Raw genomic sequence first — 22670 nt, 5'->3', positions numbered from 1 at the left:
TTCCGTTGGTAAAGAATCACTTAATGATCCTCCTGTTCTTCCGTATGGAACAAAATAAATGTGAAGTCGTACCAGAGATGTCAAGCTGCATTCCTGGTGAGATACTTTCCTAAAGCGATCAAGGTTTTTCTGCTTCTTGCACTAATCATTAATAACTATGCTGTTGTCACAGCTCAAAAACTTTCCTATTGACACTTCAATCATTTTTAAAGATCTCGAATGTTCGGCGTGTATTAAAGTAACCTTTTGCACTCTATTAAAATTTAAGAACTGCTAGATTTTTAGTGAATGCCCAAGCAACTGGATCATGAAAGCATTACCTTGTGCCAAGGGCATGATGCAGAGCACCGATTCCTTTTTAACAAATAATAAGAAGTTTGACTTTTCATTTACACGTTCTGCCAATTGCTAACAAGTTTCCATCTTGTTCAAACACTGGATTGATCCTAAGAAATTGAAAATATTGATTTAACCCTCTGCCTGATTTGTGCTGTGGGCACCTGCTAGTACAGTCTTAGCACATTACAATTGCTTGGCCGTAATTCCTCAGGGGACCACTAATAACTACCACATTTGTCTTTTCATCTTCTGAAATTATGCTAGCGGTTGTCCAAGTCAATTGTGATTCATTTGATACTGCTCTCCTTCAAGACATATTGCAACCAAATAGACTTGCTCACCAGTAATATATCTGATGACATAGTTAGTTCTAGTTAATTGACAGAATGATTCAGGCTTTTATGGATGGCATTAATTGGTCCCCGGTGTCCATGCAATAATTGACCAGACAGTGTAGGCTACATTAGCTTCTCATCCAGTCAGAACGGTGGTAGGATGAGGTAAATGTGGTACAAATGATAAAATGGCTATATTTTAAATCAAACATTTATAAACTATAGAAGTGGGAGATTGTGGCATCAGGAGGGTCTGAATAATGGGAATACATAAATGTCCACATCCAAGGGTTGCGTTTTCTTTTTTCATTGTTTTCCCCCCATCCAATTAACGCATGTGGTAAGTCACATTTAGATGCCTTAATGGACTCTGTTTGAATCGTGGTTTAATGTGTAAAGCAAAGTAGACAGAAGAGCTGCTGGTGCTGCTTCAGCTTCTGTGTGTTTATGTAGTGCAATTTTAAGCCTGGTGTTAAGTGTTGGAAGGAAGTTCAAGGTGGTGCAGCCCCCTGCATTTACAGCAGGTCCTTATTTTATTTTAATTTATTTTTCCTCAAAGAAAAGATGACTTGTGCCCAGAATACGCCAAAGACATGAGAAATGCATGGTGTAGGCCTGAATAAAAAGTAAAATCTGTCAGAAAAAGTGAGAGAAAGAGGAAACGTGCAGTCAATGCAATGCTGCCTCGCTCCAGTTTTACTGGAAGAGGAGTCATCCAGTGATTTATTGACCGTTACTTTCCTTACTCCATTTTGTGTAAGAAAATGTTGAGCAAGGAGAGTCTTGTGGACGTAGCCATTAATCTCCCAGATATAGAGGAATGTAGGTTGGTCACTCTGAAAGTAGGACCTCCTGCTTACCAGGAGGACACCACAACAGATACAAAGAGCACAGTAACACTATTGGATGGAGGAGATTCTCGGAGATTCCTGTATCAGTGGCAAAGACCAGCTGTTGTCAACTTCATTGACTTGCTGTACCTCTTTTCACTACCCTATCCCTTCTGCTAAATCTTCCTAAATTGCAAAGCTGTTACAACGTAGGTCATACATTCCTTCAGCATCCAGCTCTTAGAGGGTACAGCCAGAACCAAACAATGAGCGCAGCCTTTGCCCTGCTTTAATTTTTATGAATTGCTGAGTGTCCTGAACCTCCCACTGATTTCACTTTGCCAGTGGGAATTGAGGGCATTCAGAGATTGCTGGAAGACTGTTGTTACACTATCCACATGCTGATTGCAATGTCTCCACTTCGTTGTGACTTCTTCACAGATCAATCTTTCCAATCTACTAGTAATTTACTGCTCTTTCAGATGCCTTCAGCATGCTGGTATTTTTATTTATTTATTTGTTTTCGGAACCGAATCCTGCACGTGTGCTGCAGGTTGTGTGGGGTAATGAAGTAAAAAATGAGGAAATCTTGGCCAAATCTTCTGGCAGATGTCTGTTTCCTGTGAAAGGTGCCCATTTCATTCTTCTTGAGGGCTGACCTACACTCAGGTGACTTTATTGCTAGACGATGCGGTGTGGTTTCTTTGATGCTGCAAAAAATGTCGGGTGTTTCCACTTGAGGTTTCCATATGGCGTGGTGGGTGTTTCTGCCTTATTGGACATAAGTGTATAATGTGACTTGGTTTTGTGTAATCTTTCTGGGAATACAAGAGGTGTTGTATTTCCATACACCACTCTAAGATACGGTCTTTGAAAACACTGGTTTTGTGCAAAAGGACATTATTTCTGGATAAAGAATCCTGCCCACTGCTTGGGTCAAATATAATGCAATCTGTTACTGGAGGTATTGGATTTTAGGTTGTAGAAAGCAGCCTGAACTTTCAGGCCAACGATTTTTTACTGAGCCTAGTATTGAATACTAGATGGCTTTACTTCCCACATTTTAGGGTGGAAAAAGAAACAAACAAACAAAAAATGCAAATAAAATAAAATAAATGGAACCTAGAATCTTGTATGTTTTCTTAAAAATTCTGGCATGGAATGCATACAAATAAAAATATTCATAAAATATAAAATATAAATATCCATGCCTCAAGATGCCACTGACAGCAGCTTCAACATAACCTTTCAAACTGCAAGGAACAAGACTGACCTTAAGGGCTGTCCTTAAGCACGGAGATTAAGCGTGCCTGATTTATATAATTTGCACTGATTTTAAGCTTCTCGAGTTTGAATAAGCTATAACAGTTAGTTAATATACTTTAGTTAACACAATTTACTCATTGCTAAAGCCAGACAAACATTTACTTCAAGTGCAACGGTTTTACTGTCTCAGTGTTTTCACCCATAAACATTTTAGCATTTTGAAATATCAGTCATTTCTATTTAATCTTAAGCCATTCTAACCCAGTCTTGGTACGAAGTGTGTACGTAAACCATCAGCTACATAAAAGACCAGAAGCGACCGGGAGTGATTTTGTTGTTTTTATCCACTCATGCCTCTGACATAAAGCCATCTTCAAGCTGGGTTTCTGTTGCCTCCTCTGCTCAAACATGTATAACTATGAAGTTAAAAGAGGGCATCTTTTAAAAGAAGGAAAACTCTCGATTCAGTTTGCTCCCTGTTGTTCTTTGCCTGTGATCCTTACTGCTTTTAAAAGGATAGAGGATTCAGATGCCAAACTTAGCTGAGAAGAGTTTTCTTCACCCATCGCTTGCAGTCGTGCTCAAATGTCATAGGCAGCTTGGTTTTAAATTCGTGTTTGAAGACTGCATTGAAACAGGACTCTCCCTTGAACTTTTCATTTGTCAGCAGCTCCAGAGCTGTCCACAAGTGTCTGCCTGTCTCCCTTCCTCCCAGTAATTTCTGCCAATCCTTAGGTCAGTGTTAAGCAAACAGGAACAAGGTGATGCTTTTTCAGGTATGTCATAAAGGCTTGCTCGGTCCTGCTGCACACAAGAGTACTTTGGCAGCAAGGCAATAAGAGCTCTAAATTGAGGAGATGGCATTGACAGGGTGGACTGTTGGTAGAGGGTAATGTTTGGTAAAGGTGACCAAGCACTGGCATTTTGTTTTGAGAGACCTGGATCCTGCTTCATCAGCTGTCCTGTACTGCATGTGCGCTGCCACGCACCTTCCCAGTGTCTGTAGGAGGCTCTGACTGCTTTCTCTCCTGTAGCGACACTTTGGTTTTCAATGTATTCTTGGGTTTTAACCACACTGGGGTCTCGAGCACTGCCAGGTGCAGCAGACACTCTCAGTGAGTTTATTCAGCTCTAAGAGGGTGAAGATTCAGGCAGTTCGGCTTCAATCGTGATACTGCAGCAAGACAATGATCTGCCCTGTATGGATTTCAGAAGGTGTTTGTCATATTGACTTAGGTTTCTGGAAATAATTGCATTGGCTGTTTTCTGTTTCTTGAAGCCTGCACGCTCTGCACCTTGAGTCTGCAGCTATTTACAGGTTTTGCTGTACCAGAGGCACTCAGTTCCTCTATTCTGAAGTATGAATACGTAGCATGACAGTTTCTGAGGCACTGCTTTTATTGCTCAGATCTGTACTTCTTTCAGAAAATGCTGTGGTGTAACTGCAAGCCAAGTGTCAGATGTGATCAAGAAAACAGTTCCACGGGTTTGCTATGATGCTTTTAAGATTGTCTTTTTGATATCTGAGGATGTTGGATCTGAGCCCTTTGGGAGGACCAGAAGAGGGATGTGAAGACACAGAAACTATTTATTGAGATAGTGGACATAAGCTTTTATGATAACGCTGCCATACAATCATCTCTGTTGCTGTGGCTGACATAGTGCTTTCCTCTGCCGTCATTTTGGTTTTGCTAAGCATACCTCAGGCGTGGGTGCCACTGTGCCTCTGGTCCTGCTGTGGTTTTGCTGGATGGAACTGGGCAAGAGGTTGTCCAGCTGGACTGAGGTGCCAGCATGCCTCTGTTTCCTTAACAGATATTCTCTTTGGTTCCTTGTTTCGAGCAGATCTCTTTTCCTTGCTCCCACTCAACATCTTGCTGCTGATGTTCTTCCAGATGTGAGACAGAAGGGACAGCTCCGCTTTGGACTCAGCATCTCCCATTTAGATTTCACCTTCAGCAAAACGCTCGGGTTAATGCCACTTAACAAAACGCCTGCACTGAGACCATGGCTTTCACTGTAAATAAATACAAATCTGTGGGGACCACTCAGTGTCAGATGGTTACACTGCTCTCTTCATTTCAGCACTCTTGTGATGATCTTTGCATAAATTCTGTTTCCTCCTGTAACAACAGATCCACTTGGGAAATAAGCTCATTCCCTTGCATAAGGTTTTCTAGCTTTAATTCTCCTCTCATTCTCTTCTAGTTAGAGCTGATAAATTGCAAGGTGTGGTTTTGCACCCATTGCTGCTTGAGAGCCTCGTGCCTGAGCATACAGCAGTCCCACATAGGCATGAGGCAGACCCTCCTGCCACCTCTTGAGTGTACTTTTGACGTGGATTGCCATCTCTGTGAGCACACTGCTGGGTGCCAGGCCCTGCTGCCCGCAGGTATTGGTACAGCAGGACGAGCCCGTCACAGCAAGCTGCATTTGCAGCTACAGAAAGAACTTGAACTTGCTTTTCCTTTCATCTTCTGCGCTCCTTTCAGACCTCTGTTCTCACCTCCAGAGCCGGCAGGAGAAACATGGCAGTGATTCTTCCCCTTCTCTGATTGACTCTCTGAAGGGGAAACGTCGGTGCTCGGCAGCGCCAGGTTTTCTGAGTGACACAGCGCAGCGTGCCGCAGGGCCGCAGCTTGAGGTATTGCTGTTGACATCAGTAAGATCAGCATTAGACCCCCGGGGAGTGCTGCAGCACAGTCTCCCACGTGGCTTCAAAAGAAAGGAAAGAAGAGAAAAAACTCAATCTCTTTAAGGCCAGGCGAGGGGGCCACACATGTTTTAATGATAGATACTTTTTAAAGCTTGTTTGCGTTTGGGTGATAATGTACTTTAGTATAGCTGGGGAAATGAGAAACTTCACACATGGCATCTGGAAATCCTTGTGGCTCACTACTCTCCTTGACAGCCGTAATGTGGCTATAAATTTCCCCCAACAGAAAACATATAACTGCATTGGCTGTACCAGAAACAGCCTTTCATTTTCTTTTAGATGAATGTGTTGTTTTACATCTCAGCCTTTTAATAGCTCCATATAAACATTTGTGAGCCTCTGAGGTAAGTAAGTATATTTTTCCTTCTTGGTCTTATGTCTTACAGAAAATCAGCCTGTGGCTCAATTTACCATCCAGAGTGGGAGGTGGGCACTGATACGTTCCTGTGCATCTCACAACAGATGACAGGGACGTCGCTCTTGTGAGTGCTCCTGCTAAGTCTCTGCAGCATCAGTTTGATCACTTCATGCATATGTTATCATAGCTCTGCTTGGCGTCAGGCAGAGCTTCTTTGGCAATCTGATGGCCATTTCTTTACGTCTTTGAACGTCAAAAACCTGTTGTGTGCTAAAATGCTGGTGCTGGTGCCATTGCCAGAATGAACTTGCCGGTTGCCTTGGTGAGCAAGCTTTTATGACCATACATGTGCTATACAGTGATCAAAAGCAGAGTGCTGAAAGTTTGTAAAATGAAGAGATCTGGAACCAGCTGGGCTTGACAGAAGTTTAGATATGGCACTATGCGTTGCCTGTTTTTTAGCATAGGACAGGATGGTTATTTCTGAGCTTGCATGTGCAGAAACTTGTAGCTTAGGATGGGATGCTGATTGCATTGTGGAAGGTACTGTTTTGCCAAGGGGCCTTTATCTCTGTCAGCAGAACGAAACTGGCTATACAGTATTAAACACTTAAAAAACTTGTATGATTTGTTGCTCTCAGCTGTGGAGCTGAAGACCACTCCTTTGCTGGATACTGTGCTTTTCTTGTGTCAAGGTGCATCCATTCAGCCCCTAGCCAAGAGTGGGATTAGGAATTAGACATGAAGCCAGCTTGCCGTCCATTGCTTAGTTATCCAATACAAATAAAGAGAAGGTTTCCAAAATGCATGCTTTTTGGATAAATGCTATGTAAAGTGAACGTGTGAGCTGTAAAACAAAATAAAATAATGATTGACTGTGGAAATAAGTTAGTGGTAAAAAGATTATTTATACCTGCAGTTTTCTTCTGCTTCTCTGGCATGCAGTACCCCTTAAAATTATTTTTAATACAGCTGCCCTCCCCATCATTCAAAGTAACCACTTTAAGTACAGTGATTAGAAAAGAAAATTAGAAACGTTACTGTACTGTAATGCGTTCGGCATTACATACACTGAGCAGAATTTCTTTCTGATTCTCCAGGGTGCCCCTGCAGGTTTTGAAAGGCACCAGTGGAAGAGATGAGCAGAGGTTACATGGCTGGCAGCGGGGCCTGGGGGAAGAGGGGCAGGAGCAGGCAGGCACCTTTCACCTTGATGAATGAGCAGGTTGTGAGGAGCACTTCGTACATAAACAAAGCGTGTTGTGGTGCGGTATCTTTTGACTGCTCTAGCTCTTTGTTGCTGTCTCTCGTGGCTGTGCTTCAAAATAAGCGGAGGTGTTTTCTGTTCTGTGACAGCTTGCTGTGCTCTCATACCGAGCTCATGATGGCACTAGGGTTTCTTTTTCTCCCCTTGGGACAATGCCCTGGGGATCTTCTAGGCGTGCCAGGGATGCTGTCTGTCCCCACCACACCAGTCAGAGCATCAGTGCTCCAGGCAGGATCAGCAGGGCAGCAGGGACGGAGCTGATCTGGACTGGTTCCTGTCACACCTGGAAGTGTGGACAAGTCCAACTGCTCCTTCTTTAGGCTAAAAAGAGCTGAACTATTCCAGTTTTGGGTCCAGGTCTGTAAGAAATGAGTTGCTTGCTAGCTGAAGTGTGTTATGGGTCTCTCTTGTGGGTTCATAATTGGAGCAAAATATTTTTTGTACTGTAGCTAGAACTGCATTGTTAGCTATAAAATCTCCACAAAATGTTACTTTGTGCTTGTGAAATGACTTGGAAACCAAGGTTGGTGTTGGACGTATCCCAGGCTCTTTCATATACTGGTCAGACGTTTCTCCACTTGGCCCATCTGCTGTCAGAGGCCGTCATGTAACACAAACTGCAGTGTAAATACCCTGGATGTAATGCAAATTTAAATACCTCTTTGCACCTGCTGTGAAAACAAAGCGTCTTAACTGCATGGGACACAGACACCAAGTAATTCATGAGCTAAATAAACAGCTTTTGCAAGGAGCTGCAGGAAATGCCAGCGCTGCTGAGTCTGTGGAGGTGCAAATGAAGGCCCTCCCTCCTGCAGCCCTGGGAGCCGTCCTCAGCGCTGACTTCTTCAGCCAGCCTCCGGATCTGCCCACGGTCCCAGTCGCTGAGCAAGGGAAGTGACCTGCTCCCTTAAAATCTCATTACAGTAAATGCTGAGTTGAGAAATCATGTCACAGCTCTTCTCATTTCTAATACCGTCAGTGGGAGAAATCTCCCTGCTGAACGCTCTGCTTTGCTCTCCATTAGCGCTGCGATGGGGCACAGCGGAATACATCCCCAGAGTGAGTGCAGGCCGCCATTACTACAGCAGAGGAGTTCAAAGGCATATTTGACAGTAGGCAGAGATGTTTTACAGAACATACTGGATTTTCTGGAGGCTGCCCGCTGCCTGCAGACCAGATACGTGAGCCTTGCGGGGAGAGGGACCTCTGCTCATTTGCAGCTCCGGACCTGTGTCTGACGGACAAAACCTAATAGCTGTGTGCAGGAGGGGGGAGAGTCCGTCCGTGGATGTTTCTGGAGTTTCTATGCGTATTATCCAGCTTGTGTGCACTGACGTGTTCATCCAGACTGCTTTCAAAGTTATGTTGTATAAACAATATAATGCTGTTCTTCAAGGCGAGCCTTTCATTATGTTGCTTTGTGCAGCCATTTCCCAGGCTTTTAAGTACCATCAGTGTGTGCAATATGAGTCCAGTCAAAGGAAACACAGCATTTCCAGCAGCTGCCTCTCACAGTTCTTGAGTCACAGGCTCGTGCTCAGAACCTCACGACACATCAATGCACAATTTAAAGCAATTTTTTTTGGCCTTTTGTGTCATTCTGCTCTGAATTCAAAAGACTTTTTGGTATACGGAGGTTAGAAATGCGTAAGCGTTAAGACATACCTACAGCTTAGAGAGGTTAGAACTTGGGAGTCGTGTAACACTTTGATACTAAGCGTGAGCAAGAAGAGATGCTGCTTAGTCACAGTTATGACTGTTTCCTTAAAAAATAAACAGTAGGAAGCAAATGGGCAGACGGCATTTCTCCTCTGCAAACGAGCGCTGCTTAAACAATTGTAATTCCTTCAAAAACGGAGCTTCATTTTGCCTAAAAGTGCAAACAGAAATGAAGCCACCTACTGAGAAATTCTATTTTGCTAATGTTTATCTATTCTGATGCAGATAGTGGTTTTAATCCCCTTAACTCATCCATCATGCATGACAGGTCAGCCAGCCCATTGTCTGTGTGTTTGAAGGATTCCTGGCCAAACCAGCCTTTCTGCGGGTAGCGCTGGGCAGAGTCCTGTTTCCAAACTGCTCCTCGTGTCACTGCAGAGCTGCAGCTACCGTGCAAAGCAAGGCAGGGCTTCCATATGCGTGTGGAAGTCGTGCGGGGTCTTTGCAGATGGGTTGCTGAGAGCTCCTATCGTAGCGGGAGAAATAATAATAATAATAATAATAATAAAAGAATGTCAGATTAAGGACTTGGGGTTTTTATATAATCCACTAAACATCTGTAGCTGATCCAGATAGATGCCAAAGGTCAAGTTTGGGTTTTTTCTTTTTTTTTCCTATGGGGATTTCTTTGTGTATTCTGAAACCTGAAATTGCTGTTTGTTTTGAAATGTGTTTTTGATTGCAGTAAAATACAGTTTATAGTAAGTAGAAAATAATTTAATTACGAGGGAGCGAAAATTTCCATGTGCTTTTGTAACATTTAAATTTTAATTAAAACGGGGCTCAGAGTGAATTATAAAACCTTCTTTTGTTGATGCAACTGACACCGACAAAATCTTAATTAATGAATATTCAGAGAGATCTCTGGATCGCTCTTCTTTCTCTTTGAAATATGTTCTGCCCGTGTTTTGAAAAACTCAGAAAGGAAAATTAATAAGCATAGCTTATATGGAATATTTCCCAGCGCAAAGACCTGCCAAACGGAATCCAATGCATTGCATTAGTGTCAGTGAAGAGTTCTGAACCAGATGTGTGGATGGGCTGCCTTTGTTGTTTTGTTTAAAACTGAGGCTGGAATGAAACCAGAAGGTTAGGGCTTGACACGACGAGAATGTCGTTCCATGCTACCATGAGGTCATTTCCCTTTTGCTGTATAAATTAAGTTGTGGTGTCGCTTCAATCTGGAACCACTTCGTTGTTTTTAGTGCAGTGCAAAAAAGTTCTCCTCTTTGGAAGTGTCGTGATAGAACTTCAGTGAGTAATTGCAGCGGTTAGCTCATTAGCATCCAAAAGGATTGTTTCAGTTATTCTATTTCTTGGATCTTCCCCCCCCCCCCTCTTGGACAACCTGGTAACAGTACACTGTGCAAGCAGTTAATTTGTGTATAGTAATACTTAAGTGGCTTACTGTAATCTGATGCGTGTGTCTCCGTGCGCACACACCACGCGGACAGCCCTCGTAACCCTTTTAGGGACCCAAGGTCTTTGTCTCATGCCGGTCCAGTCCTGGGATGAAGGCTTTTCTGCATGGTCCCTACCTAAATCCAGAGCCCTGATTCGGGAAGATCTGGGTGCAGGAGCTAAGAGACGAGCTCCAGAAGATATCAGATGCTTGGTTATTTTGCTTTGCCCCCAGCCCCATTCCTTGTCCTCCATTAAGTGCCCGTACAGAGAGGTGGAAAGCCGGTGCTTGCTGCACAGCAAGGGAAGAGCAGCACCCGTCCTCTCCTGGGGGCCGGCAGAGTTCTCCTACTTTACGTTTACTAAAGGCTGCTCAAACAGAGCGGCCCCACACATCTGGGGCTGGTGAATGGTAAATCCCCTAAGTAAGGTGTCTCATCTTTACCTTGAGGCATCACATGCACTTACGCTGATGCTTAAAGGAGGAGGTGGGGGGAAATAAAGCAGAAGGGGGGAATGAAGGAAGCATTTGCATGGGCTCATTTGGCAATTAAAAATACATAAGTGAAAGAATTGCCATGAACTTGCCCAAAGGGCTGTAATAAATAACATCCTGCCTAACTCGTGCATAAATGTGCTCTATGGTTTTGCATGAAATGACTGTGTTTGTTTTTAGGGTTGTTGGTTGAGTTGGGTTTGTTGTGCTTTTTGGTTTTGTTTTTTTTTTTTTAGTACTGTAACAGTTGGAATAGAAATAGGCTTATGCTTCTGTAATTGTGGTAAACATATTTTAAAGATTGCTGTTTGATTAGCTGTAAATATTACCAGTTCAGAGGTTAAAAGCTGTTGTTGAAGTCATTCAGGGAAATCCAGCAGAAGTGTAAATATGGCAGAAAAAGCTAAACAATATGGCAAAGGAATATTTGCTGACTTAAGAGTGCAGGATCAACACCAATATTTTTCCAGTGATGCTAAACCTCTTGTAACTGCTAAATTGGATTTGTAGTTGAATGAAGTATCAGCTGCTGTTGGACAAGCCCATAAAGGCAGGACGGCTGGCCTTTTGTAGGCAGGGCTTAAAGGACGATTGATATGTTTTAGCACTTTTGGGATTATTGTGATTAGGAGGAAGCCATTCTGAATGATAGAGAAAAGGGTGTAAAAAACACAGTCCACAGCTGGTGAGCAGCATGTGTTTGCTATAAGGAGAGGTCACGACTAGTTGATCCTGCTGGTTCTGGCATTGATTGACAGTCAAGAAAACTTGATATTATGAAGCGGACCCTTCTTTTCTCTCTCTCTCTTTTTGTTTGTCTTAAAGAAATGATGAGTATGTTGCGTAAAGCCAAAGTGTTTGCAACATTCGGAAGGCTCGCAGGTTGCAAGCGGAACGTTCACAGTCCCCGCTGCAAATGTAGGTTGTTAAAACATCATCTAGAAATTAGTATTCAGCCCGGAGCTGTAAGAACACCGAATAGGAGCTACAGGAACAGCAGAGCTGGGTCCGTGTTTGCCTTTTTCATACGCGTTAGTCTCAACTAAAACCCTCTTTGTCGCGGAGTAGGAAATTTATGCTAAGCGTGTGGAAATTTCAAGTTTGCTGAACTTGTTGACTGTGGTGCATCTGGTGCATGTGGGGTACTCGGTGAGGAGTGATACGTGTAGAACAAATCTGACCGTCAGGAAAACAGTTTAATCGTTTTATTTTTATTAAACACCTGCCCCAGCAAGCATGCAGGCTATTTCATCTTATCTCCTCTGCCCACTTGGAAATGTAGCTCATTTAGATGATGGGTTTGGTGGGTTGTTTTTTTTTTTTTTCCCCCACTTTGCCTTTTTTTTTTTTTTTTTTTATTCGAAGGAGCCATCCAAGAGCTCGCAAATGCACATTTAAATAGTTGGATCCCTGACTCTTTTTAGTGGGGCTGTACCTCTTTCAAAATTTGAGTTTAGCATACCACACAGGAAAGAACACAAGCTTGCCAACTCCCGCTGAGCGTTTTTTCAAGCCTGTGAAAAGAATGAATTATTCAGCAGTAAGCATGCTTACAGCTGGCCATTTGGGAGCTTTGATGTGCGAATCAGGCGGTTGCATGAATGCCCTTATTGTCATGTTATGTGTACACAGTGTGTGAATTATTGAAAATAGTGAGGCCTGAGCCTCATCTGGTAGAGATTACAGTGCAGGCATGCTGGGTGAAGGTCTGTAATTGAAAATCCCCAGATGCTGTTTATTTGGCCTGCGTCACGTGGCCCCGTACAGAAAGCTTGTCTGAACAAAATGCTGCCCGCCTGGAAGCGCCGCCCAGCCCCCCAGGAAGCGCCGCCCAGCCCCCCAAACCCGGGGTGCGGGCGACTTAAACACCTGCCCGTAATATTTTTAAAAGCTTAAATTAGATTTGCCTATAACGTTTAAATAGAGGATGCCTTACTTAGGGGTTTAAACTGCTTAGCCAGTTGTTGACTTACTGAGCTCTTTTATCTACAAGAGGCTTTTTGTTAGCCAATTTAGCTTTCGAGCGTCTTCGGAAAGCGGCACCGGCCAATTTTTAGGCAAGCTCTCCCAAAGTTGGGAGTTCTGCCGGCAAAAGGCAACGGGAAAGCTCGGCTGCCTCAGGGCCCGCTGGAGGAAAGCCCTCACCCCAACCAGCCCTCACCCCATGTCTGTGTGCAGACCCCCATGTCGGCTGGGCCCCGAGTCGGGCCTGTGCTGAGCAGCACAGACAAAGGGACGCGGTGCTGCTGCTGGCTGCACGCACACAGGCCCTGCCTGAGGCCTAGGGGCACGCCGGGGGCTCCTGATGGAGCCCAGGTCCTGACAGAGCTTCGCCATGCTGGAAATACGGCCATGAAGGCGACATGGGAGGTGGAATGTTTGTTTTAAGAGAAGTCGAGCACGTAGGTCTGCGTCCAGGCTGACGCAGTGTATGACGTATAAGTGTATGATATACCCGCGTCAAGCCACAGTCTTGAAGAATTTGTGAAAATCAAAGTATGCTGTTATTTGAAAAAAAATAAAAATAAAAAGTAGGTGTTGCTACTTGGTCATTACTTACAAATTTTGCTGAGTGTGGAAACTTTATAAATCAGCTATTCAGTTTCCAATGGCTAACCAACTAAATTTCCCATACTTGTCTATTTTTATCGCATTTGGATGGTGCCTGTTACTGGGAGCTGGGGGCAGGAGCTTGATTCGTGTCATTCATGTTCTAAATAAAGCCAGCTGCCCGCCCGCCACGCCGTGATGCCACCGCCTCCATGCATGGGATTGAGCAGGGACACCTGCAGCCAGCACCCCGCGTGGCTGGGCCGCCTCCACAGCCCACTCAGGGCCCTGCAGAGCTGCCTGTGGGGCAGCAAAAAGGGTCCCACCAAAGGGGCACCCGGGAGCCTCACAGAGACCTTTATGGGGGCTGATGCTCAGCCTCTTAAGGCTGCTTTTGGAAATAATGGCAGCGGGGGAGGTTTCCCTGTACAAGGACCCTCTGTTAGAGCAACAACTGCCTCCCGGGGGGGGTGGGGAGGGGTGGGTGGGAGCCTCCCCACTCAGCAGCTGCTCCTACTTATTTAGGAGGAGAAGAGCAGAAATGTCAGTCCTCCTCACTGTTTGCAAGGTGCCTGGGATTGCTGTCCTCTCCTTCGTTTGGGGTGATGCTCCTCAGAGCAGGCAAAGGGAGCCTGGGAGCCCAGGTGAGGCTGTTAGCCAGCAGAACCCCTTTGTCCTTACAGCCACGACTGAGAAAGAAGTTGTGTTGCGTAAAATGCATCTTCCTCAGTGTCAGCGCAGGGAGAAAAACGTGTTTTGCAATTGCACTGATGGTACGGAAGAGCATGACAGATAAAGAGCAAATTTAAAGCAAAACAAACATTCAGAAAAGCCCATATAAAACGCTTTGTGTTGTCCTCTCTCAGCCCTTTGAAGATCCCTGGAAAGGACTGCTGAGCAGTGAAGATATTTTATCTGACTGGTCACCTCCCCACACCTCTCTTTCATACCTGAACCAAATCATTCAGAGCAGGAGACTGTCATAGTAGATGACAAGAGAAAGGAGCTGAACATTTACAGTTCATAAACCTGACCTCTCCTCTTCTGCTAGGCAATTTCCCAGATATATATGTGACAGGGAGAGAGCGAGAGGGTGTGTATGGAAAGTATTTCCACAGCTGAGCCCTTCTTAGAGAAAAACAGATCTGTTTATTAACTGACATTTTTCACCCTAGTGTTTTTAGTGGCCAGTTAAAGTAAGTTTTTGAGCCTCTTTTGTTTCAAACTCTTCTCATTCCCAAGAAAAGGAAAGAGTGTTTTTTACGGTTATTTGTCCTTCCTTTCCTTAAAATCCTCTCCTGGCCTTGCTGGGTCAGGAGATAAGATCTTCTCTGCTAGGATCTATTGCAGCTGGTAAAGAAGAGCAGCAGTGTTTGGTAGATAACACAAAGGCCGTGAGCTTTTACTTGGGGCACCTATCTTGTGTATGTCGGGCAGTGCTTATGTTTGTGTTTATGGTGTTTTCGGGGTCTGGTTAGGCAGAAGATATTTACTGAGCTTCATGAAGCTTTTGAATATCCCCTCCACTGGCTGAACAGGGTGCATGTTTCCATGTTGAAAATATATCTGTAAAGGAAAAATAAGGCTGTTGCCTTGATCGCTTTGCACGGTTCCTTGTAGAGCTCCCTCTCCCTGTCACACTGTTCCACCTGGTATTGACTCTTCCTGAGCTGGATTCCAGCTGGACCTCACCTTAAGGGAAAGTCACAGTCTTGTCAGTCATGTCCCTTCTGGGCTGGAGCAGGGCTGGCCAAACCCCTCTGATTCCAGCCAAAATGCTTCATGGATGGACTGGGGCCTAAGTGAGGACGGCACTTACTGATATTTTGAATAATGCAGTCTAGACTTTCAGTGCTTTTTTTTTTATATATATATAAAGCTGCTTTTCCTGTCAAGTGGCTGCCTGGGAATCTGAGCTTTCTTTTAAAAATAGTTTTTTAGCTCTCTTGACTGGGGAGAATACTGTGAAGCCATGGGAGGATTTAACTCTTCCTGCCTCAGCTGCAGCTGAGGGCTGCACGGGGCTGCTGGAATGGACGTAGTTGTCTGGAGTGACCCACGCTGTGACCACGATTCCTCTGCGTCTCAGAGGGCCTGAAGGGCTGCTGCTGGGCTTGCAGGCTGACACCTCTTTGGTCTTCCCAGCTGCATGCAGTCGAGTGTGTCCTCCTGTTTTTCTGTTCATTTTTGTCTGCTCATGCAGTGCTTGTTAAAGGGACAGAGCAGAAGTGAAAGGTTTTGGAAGACTCTTGCCCAAAGCATGTTTAGTATTACATGCCATCATCATAGGCCATCCAGAGGCTCAGGATCTTGATCTCTCCCTCCGTTCTTTTTCCCAGACTGTATACTTCTACACTGAAGAGCTTTTCCATTTAACGCTATGATAGGTGGAGTTGCTCCATTTCTCTCCTTTCTACACCCCCCAGCTGTGTACTCGTCCACTTTAAAACAACTTAGTGGGCAACAGGTTATTTTCTTAGCCTTCTCATTTTCAGCTCACTGCTAAATCAGTTTTCTCATTTTCTACGCTTGGGCTTTTCCCCTGTGCTGAATGCAAATAGCTCCATAACTTAGGACTTGTTAAACAAGTATATTTAAGTTATTACAACTCATGAAGAAGTAACATAATATGCAGTGAAAATAAACAGGGCACCACATAAAACTTTGTTATCTTCCGTGTCAGCAATATTTAGGAAGGAAATTATTTGGAAAGAAAATATTAGTTCGTATTAAGTAGCGCAGTGTGTGACTGAAGAAGAGTCAAATAGCCATTTTAGACACTTGGAAATACTCTATATTTCCAAGGGAAATAGAGCTCTAAATAACAAACCACCGTGTTGCTCAGCCCCGCTGCAGCAGGAACTTCTGCACCGCAGGGTTACCACTCTTGTGCATGGCATTAAGGATGTGATTTACAGCATGGTGAACTGAGACAGCGATTTCAGTCGGTGGAAGAGGCAGAGTGCTCCTCAGCAGAATGGGAAGATTTTGGTCTCCTCCTTGGAGAATTAAGCTGGAGAAAATGCCAACACAAAGCCATACTATCAGGCTGATCAGTGCTTTGGGTTGGGTGATAAATGGTCTTCACAAGATCCAGTTGGGCCTGGGGGGCAAACACCACCCAGTGTAGTTGGAAGATAAGCAGGGAGAGGCCAGAGCTCGTGTCAGCTCCTGGTTTGGGTGGTCCTTAGCCTGAGACCATCCTGGTCAGCAACCACAGTGCTGCCTCTCTGCCTGCCAACAGCTCCAGGTCTTCAGTGGAAAAACACCACAGCCTCTGTGTGCGGTTGATGGGGCATATACAGTGTTAAGGAGATAGAAGAGAAATACTGTTGAACAATAGGAAATGTTGACGAATAGTTTGCAAAGGAAAAGCAGAGTAGGTACAAGAAAAGGTCTGTCTCATGGGCGTGCAGCTCCTATGTTTCAATGTCATGTTTTGATGGTGTTCACGGATGTGTTGCTGCTTGTCCCTTACCATTCGTTTTTCTTTGTTTCAGGTAGGAATGAATTGATAGCCAGATACATCAAACTTAGAACAGGGAAGACACGGACCAGGAAGCAGGTAAAATAACCCAGTGGGGAAGTATGCGTTTCGGTGAATAACAAAACATGGCGTTTTTGGCTGCAGTGGCTGTCTGTGCTTCAGCTCTGACAAGATGGTGTATTGACCTCACTGACTTGACGATTAAATACACACTTTTTAGAAAAAAAAATATTTTAAATTCCAGATTTTTTTAATGTGCATCATTTCAGCGAAAGTTGGAGGTGCCTTTTCTATTGGTCTATACGTACATGAGGCTATTATCCCCTGTCTTTGGGGAAAAAAGAAATCAAAAGTCAAAGCAGAAGCATATAGCATTGTTCCTTTTTTCTCTATAAGGATAATTACAGAACGTAATGATTATTTTGAGATGGTGAATAACCAATAATAATTTCTAAATGTCCGGCCAATTCACTGATATAATAAAGGTTGTGATTATTGGATATGAGCGGTGAATGAATAAAAATTATCCAGCGAGACTGATGCTAATCATGCTTTCAGCTCGTGGGCAGTACTTGCTCAGGATGAAATAATAATAAAAAAAATTCCCCACAGAGCCTTCAGGCTCCTGGTCTGTGACCGTGGCAAGATTTCATTCATCAACGACTCAGAATATACCTTGAGCCAGTCTTAAGTCTTTTTTAGACAATTATTGCATAACCATTAACTTAATGGCATATGACTAAATCCTTTAATTTATAATATCCGCGGGGCTCAGCAGCCTTGCAGAAGGCACACGGTCCGTATGGTTTGTGTGGTGGTTCTTGAGCCCTTGCACTGTTTCAAAATGCTTTGCAAATTGCAGAGTCCATTTGTTTTCCCTGACGTGAAGTTTGAGATTCCCCTCCACGTGCGTGGCAAAGGAGAAGGCAGCAGCTCATACACTTGCATGCTATGCGTGTTTTGTAAAGCAGAGAAAGGTGACACTGAGTCAGCACACATAAAGATGGCCTGCTGCCAACCCTCGTGCTTAAAGCATTTTGAGCTGGGTGATATTTTGCCCTGGGTGGTGTTCTTTGTCAACTGGGGAGAAAGCATATGTATGAGGGATGAAAAAAGCTATGAGAAAGGAGAGAAACTGCAGTGCATGGAGAAAAGGAACAGACAAAAGATTGGCAAAGAAATCTGCGAACAAAAGGCAAAGGCCCAAGCTCTGCCCTGTGTTACGCTCATGCAGACTCCCCCAGTTGGGAGCTACACTGGGGATCTTAAAACGGCATCAGGATTTGAAATGCAGGCTGGGCTGGATCCGTGTCCAGCTCGTGCTGGCAGAGCTGCGGTGAAACCAAGAGGGCTGTGATGGCTTGCACATGGCCTCTGTTCTTGTACGTCCCTCTATAATGTTTCATCAATCAATTTTGATAAGTGTCTAGAAGACTTTGTCATTAGTCCCCGAGTTTCAACTGAGCAATTAAATGTTACAATTGTGCTTCCTGTGTAACCTTTAACACCACTAATATCCCGCTGAAAGCAAAACAAGTGAACACGTGTCAAAACTTGGTCTACGTGTTCGACCACAAAATTGCTTAGTAAGCAATAGTATAACGCTGAATTACTGCAGTCTGGTTCCCGAGCTGCTTCCTGGAGAACTCTGAAGGTGGCCTTCAGGGACTGTGCTCATTTTTGCGTTGTTATTTGCTTCTCTACTAAAAATTCAGGCTTTTTTTTTTTTGGTGCTATTGTCATGGAATAATCTTACAGAGGGAGGAAATGAAGCTTTGTTTCTTCTTTTCTTTTGCTCGTGTTCTTTCCCAGACAGGAATTTTAACTAACTCAGGAAAACTGTATGACACCTGGTATGGTATGCCCTGGGTCGAATCAGACTAAAGATTTTTTCTTTAGCAGTTTTTCCCATCACTGCAGTTTTTAAACCTTCGCATAGAGGTCTGAGGGATGCTGAGCAGTACCAAGCAATGCTGGTCAGCATCACTAAACCCTCAGCATCAATATCATGCATATCAGCACGTGGCAGAATAAATAGGAACGTGAATCGGAGCCCAGGCCCCTCACTGCACGGGCAACAACTTCTGGGCTATGAGATGAATTACACACATTTCTGACCAAAATGCAAAATGTAATAACAGACCAAACCTCGACATTACTCGAGCTGATGCCCAGTTACTTGTCTCTGCTTACACGAACATTTTGTGGGCAGATTTGATGCTGAGATTGCAGAGAAAGGCAGAGTGGTTTCTGGGACTGTGTCGTGCCAATATTTTACCGTTTGTTCCAGAACTTGGAGCGTTTCAGTGGGGCCAAAACACAGGCTGAAGCTCCTTGCTGGGGCTGCAGAACACAATACGAGCGAATGGACTCAACTTCTCGACGCCGTTACGTCTTCAGCCTAGTGCCCAGGGGTCAGGGTGGGCAGCTGCAGCCCTGGCCGAGAGGTGGAAGTCCTGTGAGCTGCGTGCCACAGAGTGTGGGACCCGCCTGTGGATGGGGTCAGTCCCAAAGCACGCGGGCTGCAGCCAGCTGCAAGCTGTGTCCTCTCTCTTGTAGCTGAATGCACAACCCAGTGGGCTGCACGTCTTTTTTCCTTAATCAAGTCACTGCAGTGATGACCAGTATTGTTAAGCCTCGGTGCTAAGAGCTGGGTATCTGGCTGGGAATGTGGTATCTTTAACAACAGAGCTTACTGAAGATGCAAATAATTCAATTCCCTCGGAAAAGTTTTTTTTTTCTTCTTCTTTTTTTTTTTTTTAAGAGAAAAATAGATATTTTAAATTTGATTTGCTTTTTGTTTTTCTTTTGTTTGTTTGTTTTTTTTTTTCTTTTTTGTTCCTATAAACCTGAACAATGTAGGTGTCTAGTCACATACAGGTCTTAGCAAGAAAGAAAGTTCGAGAAATTCAAGCCGCCATTAAGGTACGTTTGGCTTGCCCAGTTGTAGGGGGCTTTTCATCTCCATGGTTACAGGCTTTTCCTTTGTTTCCTCCCTTCCCCTACCCTGCAGGTGTCTAGTCACATTCAGGTTCTTGCCAGAAGGAAATCTCGTGATTTTCATTCCAAGCTGAAGGTATGCGCTTTTCTGCTTTTGGGCTTGTGGTTGCTATGCCTGTCCCTTCCTCCTCCCCGCGGTGATGGGCGAGCTCCTGGTGCTGCCGTGCCTGTAACCTCCTTTTCCTGCATGTGGTAGCTGTCTGCGTCTCTTTGTGTTTAATCTCTGGTTTCTGCACTAGCATCCACATTAAAAACGTTGTCTTAACACTGTCCAAATGCAAAGTGAACTACTCTTTGTAACCGCTCAGCACCTAAACCTGATTTTTAACCCATCTGTTCATTTTTGGTTTGATTTTTGGACAGCTGAGTGCTACGTGTGTATTTACATACACGAGGTTTTTATGCAGTTGTGTAGATGCTTTTTCTTTTTTTCTTTTTTCTTTTTTTTTCTTTTTTTTTTTGCAGATAGGGTAATTGTTGTCCATTCCCAAATGTTTTTTTGTCTCTGCTTTTGAAATGCTATCAAGAATACTTAAAATGGATTGTGCCACAGAGCACAGCTTATCCGGATTGCTCTAGCTACAAGAGTGCAATCTAGAATCACCTCAAGTTACATACCATTTGCAAAATTCTATGAAATTTGTATATTTTTAAAGTAAAACGTTGGCATTCAATCTTTGGAGAACCTCAGTCAGAGCCCTGTCCAGGGAAAACTAAGTATGTTTGCTTAATCTGACGTGATGAACTGTACGTGTCCCCGTTTTCCCTGGTTTCCCTACAGTGTATTCTAAGGCTAAAAAGAAACTCCTGGAAATGTTGGCTGGGGGTTTCTTGGATGGCTTATTTTTTCAAGCTTTCCAGCAGAGATCCCGGGACGCATTTTGCTTTCACGTTACTTCAAAGTGGAAGAGGGGGTTTTGCAATTTTTGCCGTGCTTTTTTTTTTTTTTTTTTTCCTTCTTCTTCTTAATGAAAAGCAAAGGAACTTGTAAATCTTTTCCTTCCTTTTTTTTTCTTTTTGTTGATTTTTATTTTCCGTACGAGAACAAATGATGTTTTTGTTCTAGCTGAAAAGCGAAATGTTTCAGCAAGTAATTTCACGAGGCTAAGTGGTGAGCGCTGCGGATGCTTACCACAGTCCTGGAGCTGCAGCGTATAAATAACAGCCTGGCTGTGTAACAGGCCTTCTTGACAGAAGCACTGGGTTTTTCATCCGCAGTGGGCAGCATGCTGGCAAGCTTGTATGGCTGTTGGTGGCTGGCTTTTTAGCTGCACTGGCTGAGCAGTTGGGGTTCGTAAAGAACAACTAAGACAACCTAAACATACTGCTTTTTAACCGAGGGTGCAATAATACAGAGATATGTAGCATTTTAAGCTTAAATTGTCAATCCTTGATGCCTAAAATTACGTACATAAGGAGGTGGCCTTACTGTTAAGAGGTGCTCGGCACCAGCAGCTCTCCGGGTGTTAAGTAGGGCTGGTGAGCACCTAGGCTACAAACACCAGGAAACCCACCTAGCTACAAAAATGCAGACTTAGGAGCCTAACATAAATATTGGAATTGCTCTTCTAAAGTATTTCCTTTTCTCAATGCTAAAAATAACATAAAAAACAAAGACACTTCTAAAGCAAAACGTATTCTTAGTTGCTGCACCTGCTATCAGATTTTTGTCAGAGCTATCCAAAGGAGCAAGCAGCTAGATGCCATCTAGTAATATTTGAGACCTCTGCCCTAGGTGGCATTTGCAGCAGATAGGGCCCCCAGGGGATTTTTCATCTTGAGGAGTCGCCTGAAGAAGGGAAGATCTGTCAGGGCAGCAAGGTACTTCACGAGGCCTTCAAACCCCCATGCTTGTTCCCAGCCATCAATGGGTTGCATCTCCCGCAGGGCTGAGCACAGAACAGGGGAGCCACCATTTTGTTTCGAGGAACTCATCGATGTGTGAGGAGCCTCCCATGTCCATGTCCCTCCTGCTCTGTGGAAGACGTTTGCTTCAGAACTTCCTACAGCTGCTCCGTGAGGATGAAGAGCACGGTAGTGATGTGGGGTTGCCAGCCCCTGCACTTAGACTACTCTCCAGGTATCACTAATGGCAGAATCTGCCCCAATCCTTCCCCAGCAGGCCCTGCTGGCCAGCGGCTGTTCTTCTTGCCCCTGCTACCTCGAGGTAGCCATCCTGCCCACAAGATTTAGCTCTCGCAGGAGCCCCAGCACAGCCCGGGTGACTTTTCCAGCACCCCTGGCCTGAGAGGTGCCCAGAAACAACAGAGGAGCCAGGTTCTCTCCATTTCCCTCCTCTTTTTCTTTCTGCTCTAGGTCAGTGAATAAGGTGCCGTGGCACAACATCCACACAGTACCTTTCCAGAGAAGTTGCAGCCTCCCCTGCACCACTGCCTGTGTTTCCCTTACTATTCCTTTATTGAACCATTCATCTTTTCCAGTGTCCTTTGAAACAGTGAGCATTTGCAGATGCCAAAAAATGTATTCACCTTGCATTCGTTTCACATCAGTGGTGTACTTGTCAAGTGGTTTTCAATGTGGACTGCTTTGGCAGCAGTTCAAACTGCCCCATCAGGAACCCTAGGAAGGTGATAGGCTCTCATCGTCCTAAAGCAGTGCTGCCAGCATTTCCTTGTGACATAGCAGCCAGAAAGGACATAGCCAGGGGAAGAAACCACTTCTGCCTCAAGTCGCTCTCAGCTGTTTTAACAGTGAGCTATCTCTTCCTAGTTGTAAAGCCCTGTAAAACTCTGAAATGCTCAATTGGTGGTACGTGCAGGAGAACAGCTACTACTGAAAACAACAGATGCATCTGCTGTTAGATTTCCCACCTACAGCATGAGAGGAAAGCACTCTGTGGATGAAATTTGGAGATTCTTCATGCCAGTCTGTAACTATAAGTTCAG

General features: G+C 44.4%; 1 protein-coding gene across 14 annotated transcripts in view; it reads left to right on the top strand.

The window, feature by feature from the left end:
- Positions 1-22670, top strand: part of TEAD1 (TEA domain transcription factor 1) — a 144258-nt gene that overhangs the window by 84922 nt on the left and 36666 nt on the right. For 6 of the 14 annotated variants that reach the window (XM_015286358.4, XM_015286342.4, XM_046941535.1 and 3 more), the window contains 3 exons: positions 16778-16842; positions 19627-19689; positions 19778-19840. In XM_015286358.4, the coding sequence (XP_015141844.1) occupies positions 16778-16842; positions 19627-19689; positions 19778-19840 (191 nt within the window). The remainder of the gene's footprint in view (positions 1-16777; positions 16843-19626; positions 19690-19777; positions 19841-22670) is intronic. The other 8 variants (XM_025150620.3, XM_046941532.1, NM_001199405.3 and 5 more) reach the window with 3 other exon arrangements.

The sequence above is a fragment of the Gallus gallus genome, chromosome 5, assembly GCF_016699485.2.
Source record: "Gallus gallus isolate bGalGal1 chromosome 5, bGalGal1.mat.broiler.GRCg7b, whole genome shotgun sequence".
Lineage (NCBI taxonomy): Eukaryota > Metazoa > Chordata > Aves > Galliformes > Phasianidae > Gallus > Gallus gallus.
Note: the sequence above shows the minus strand (reverse complement) of the source record. Positions and strands in the feature narration are given on the sequence as shown.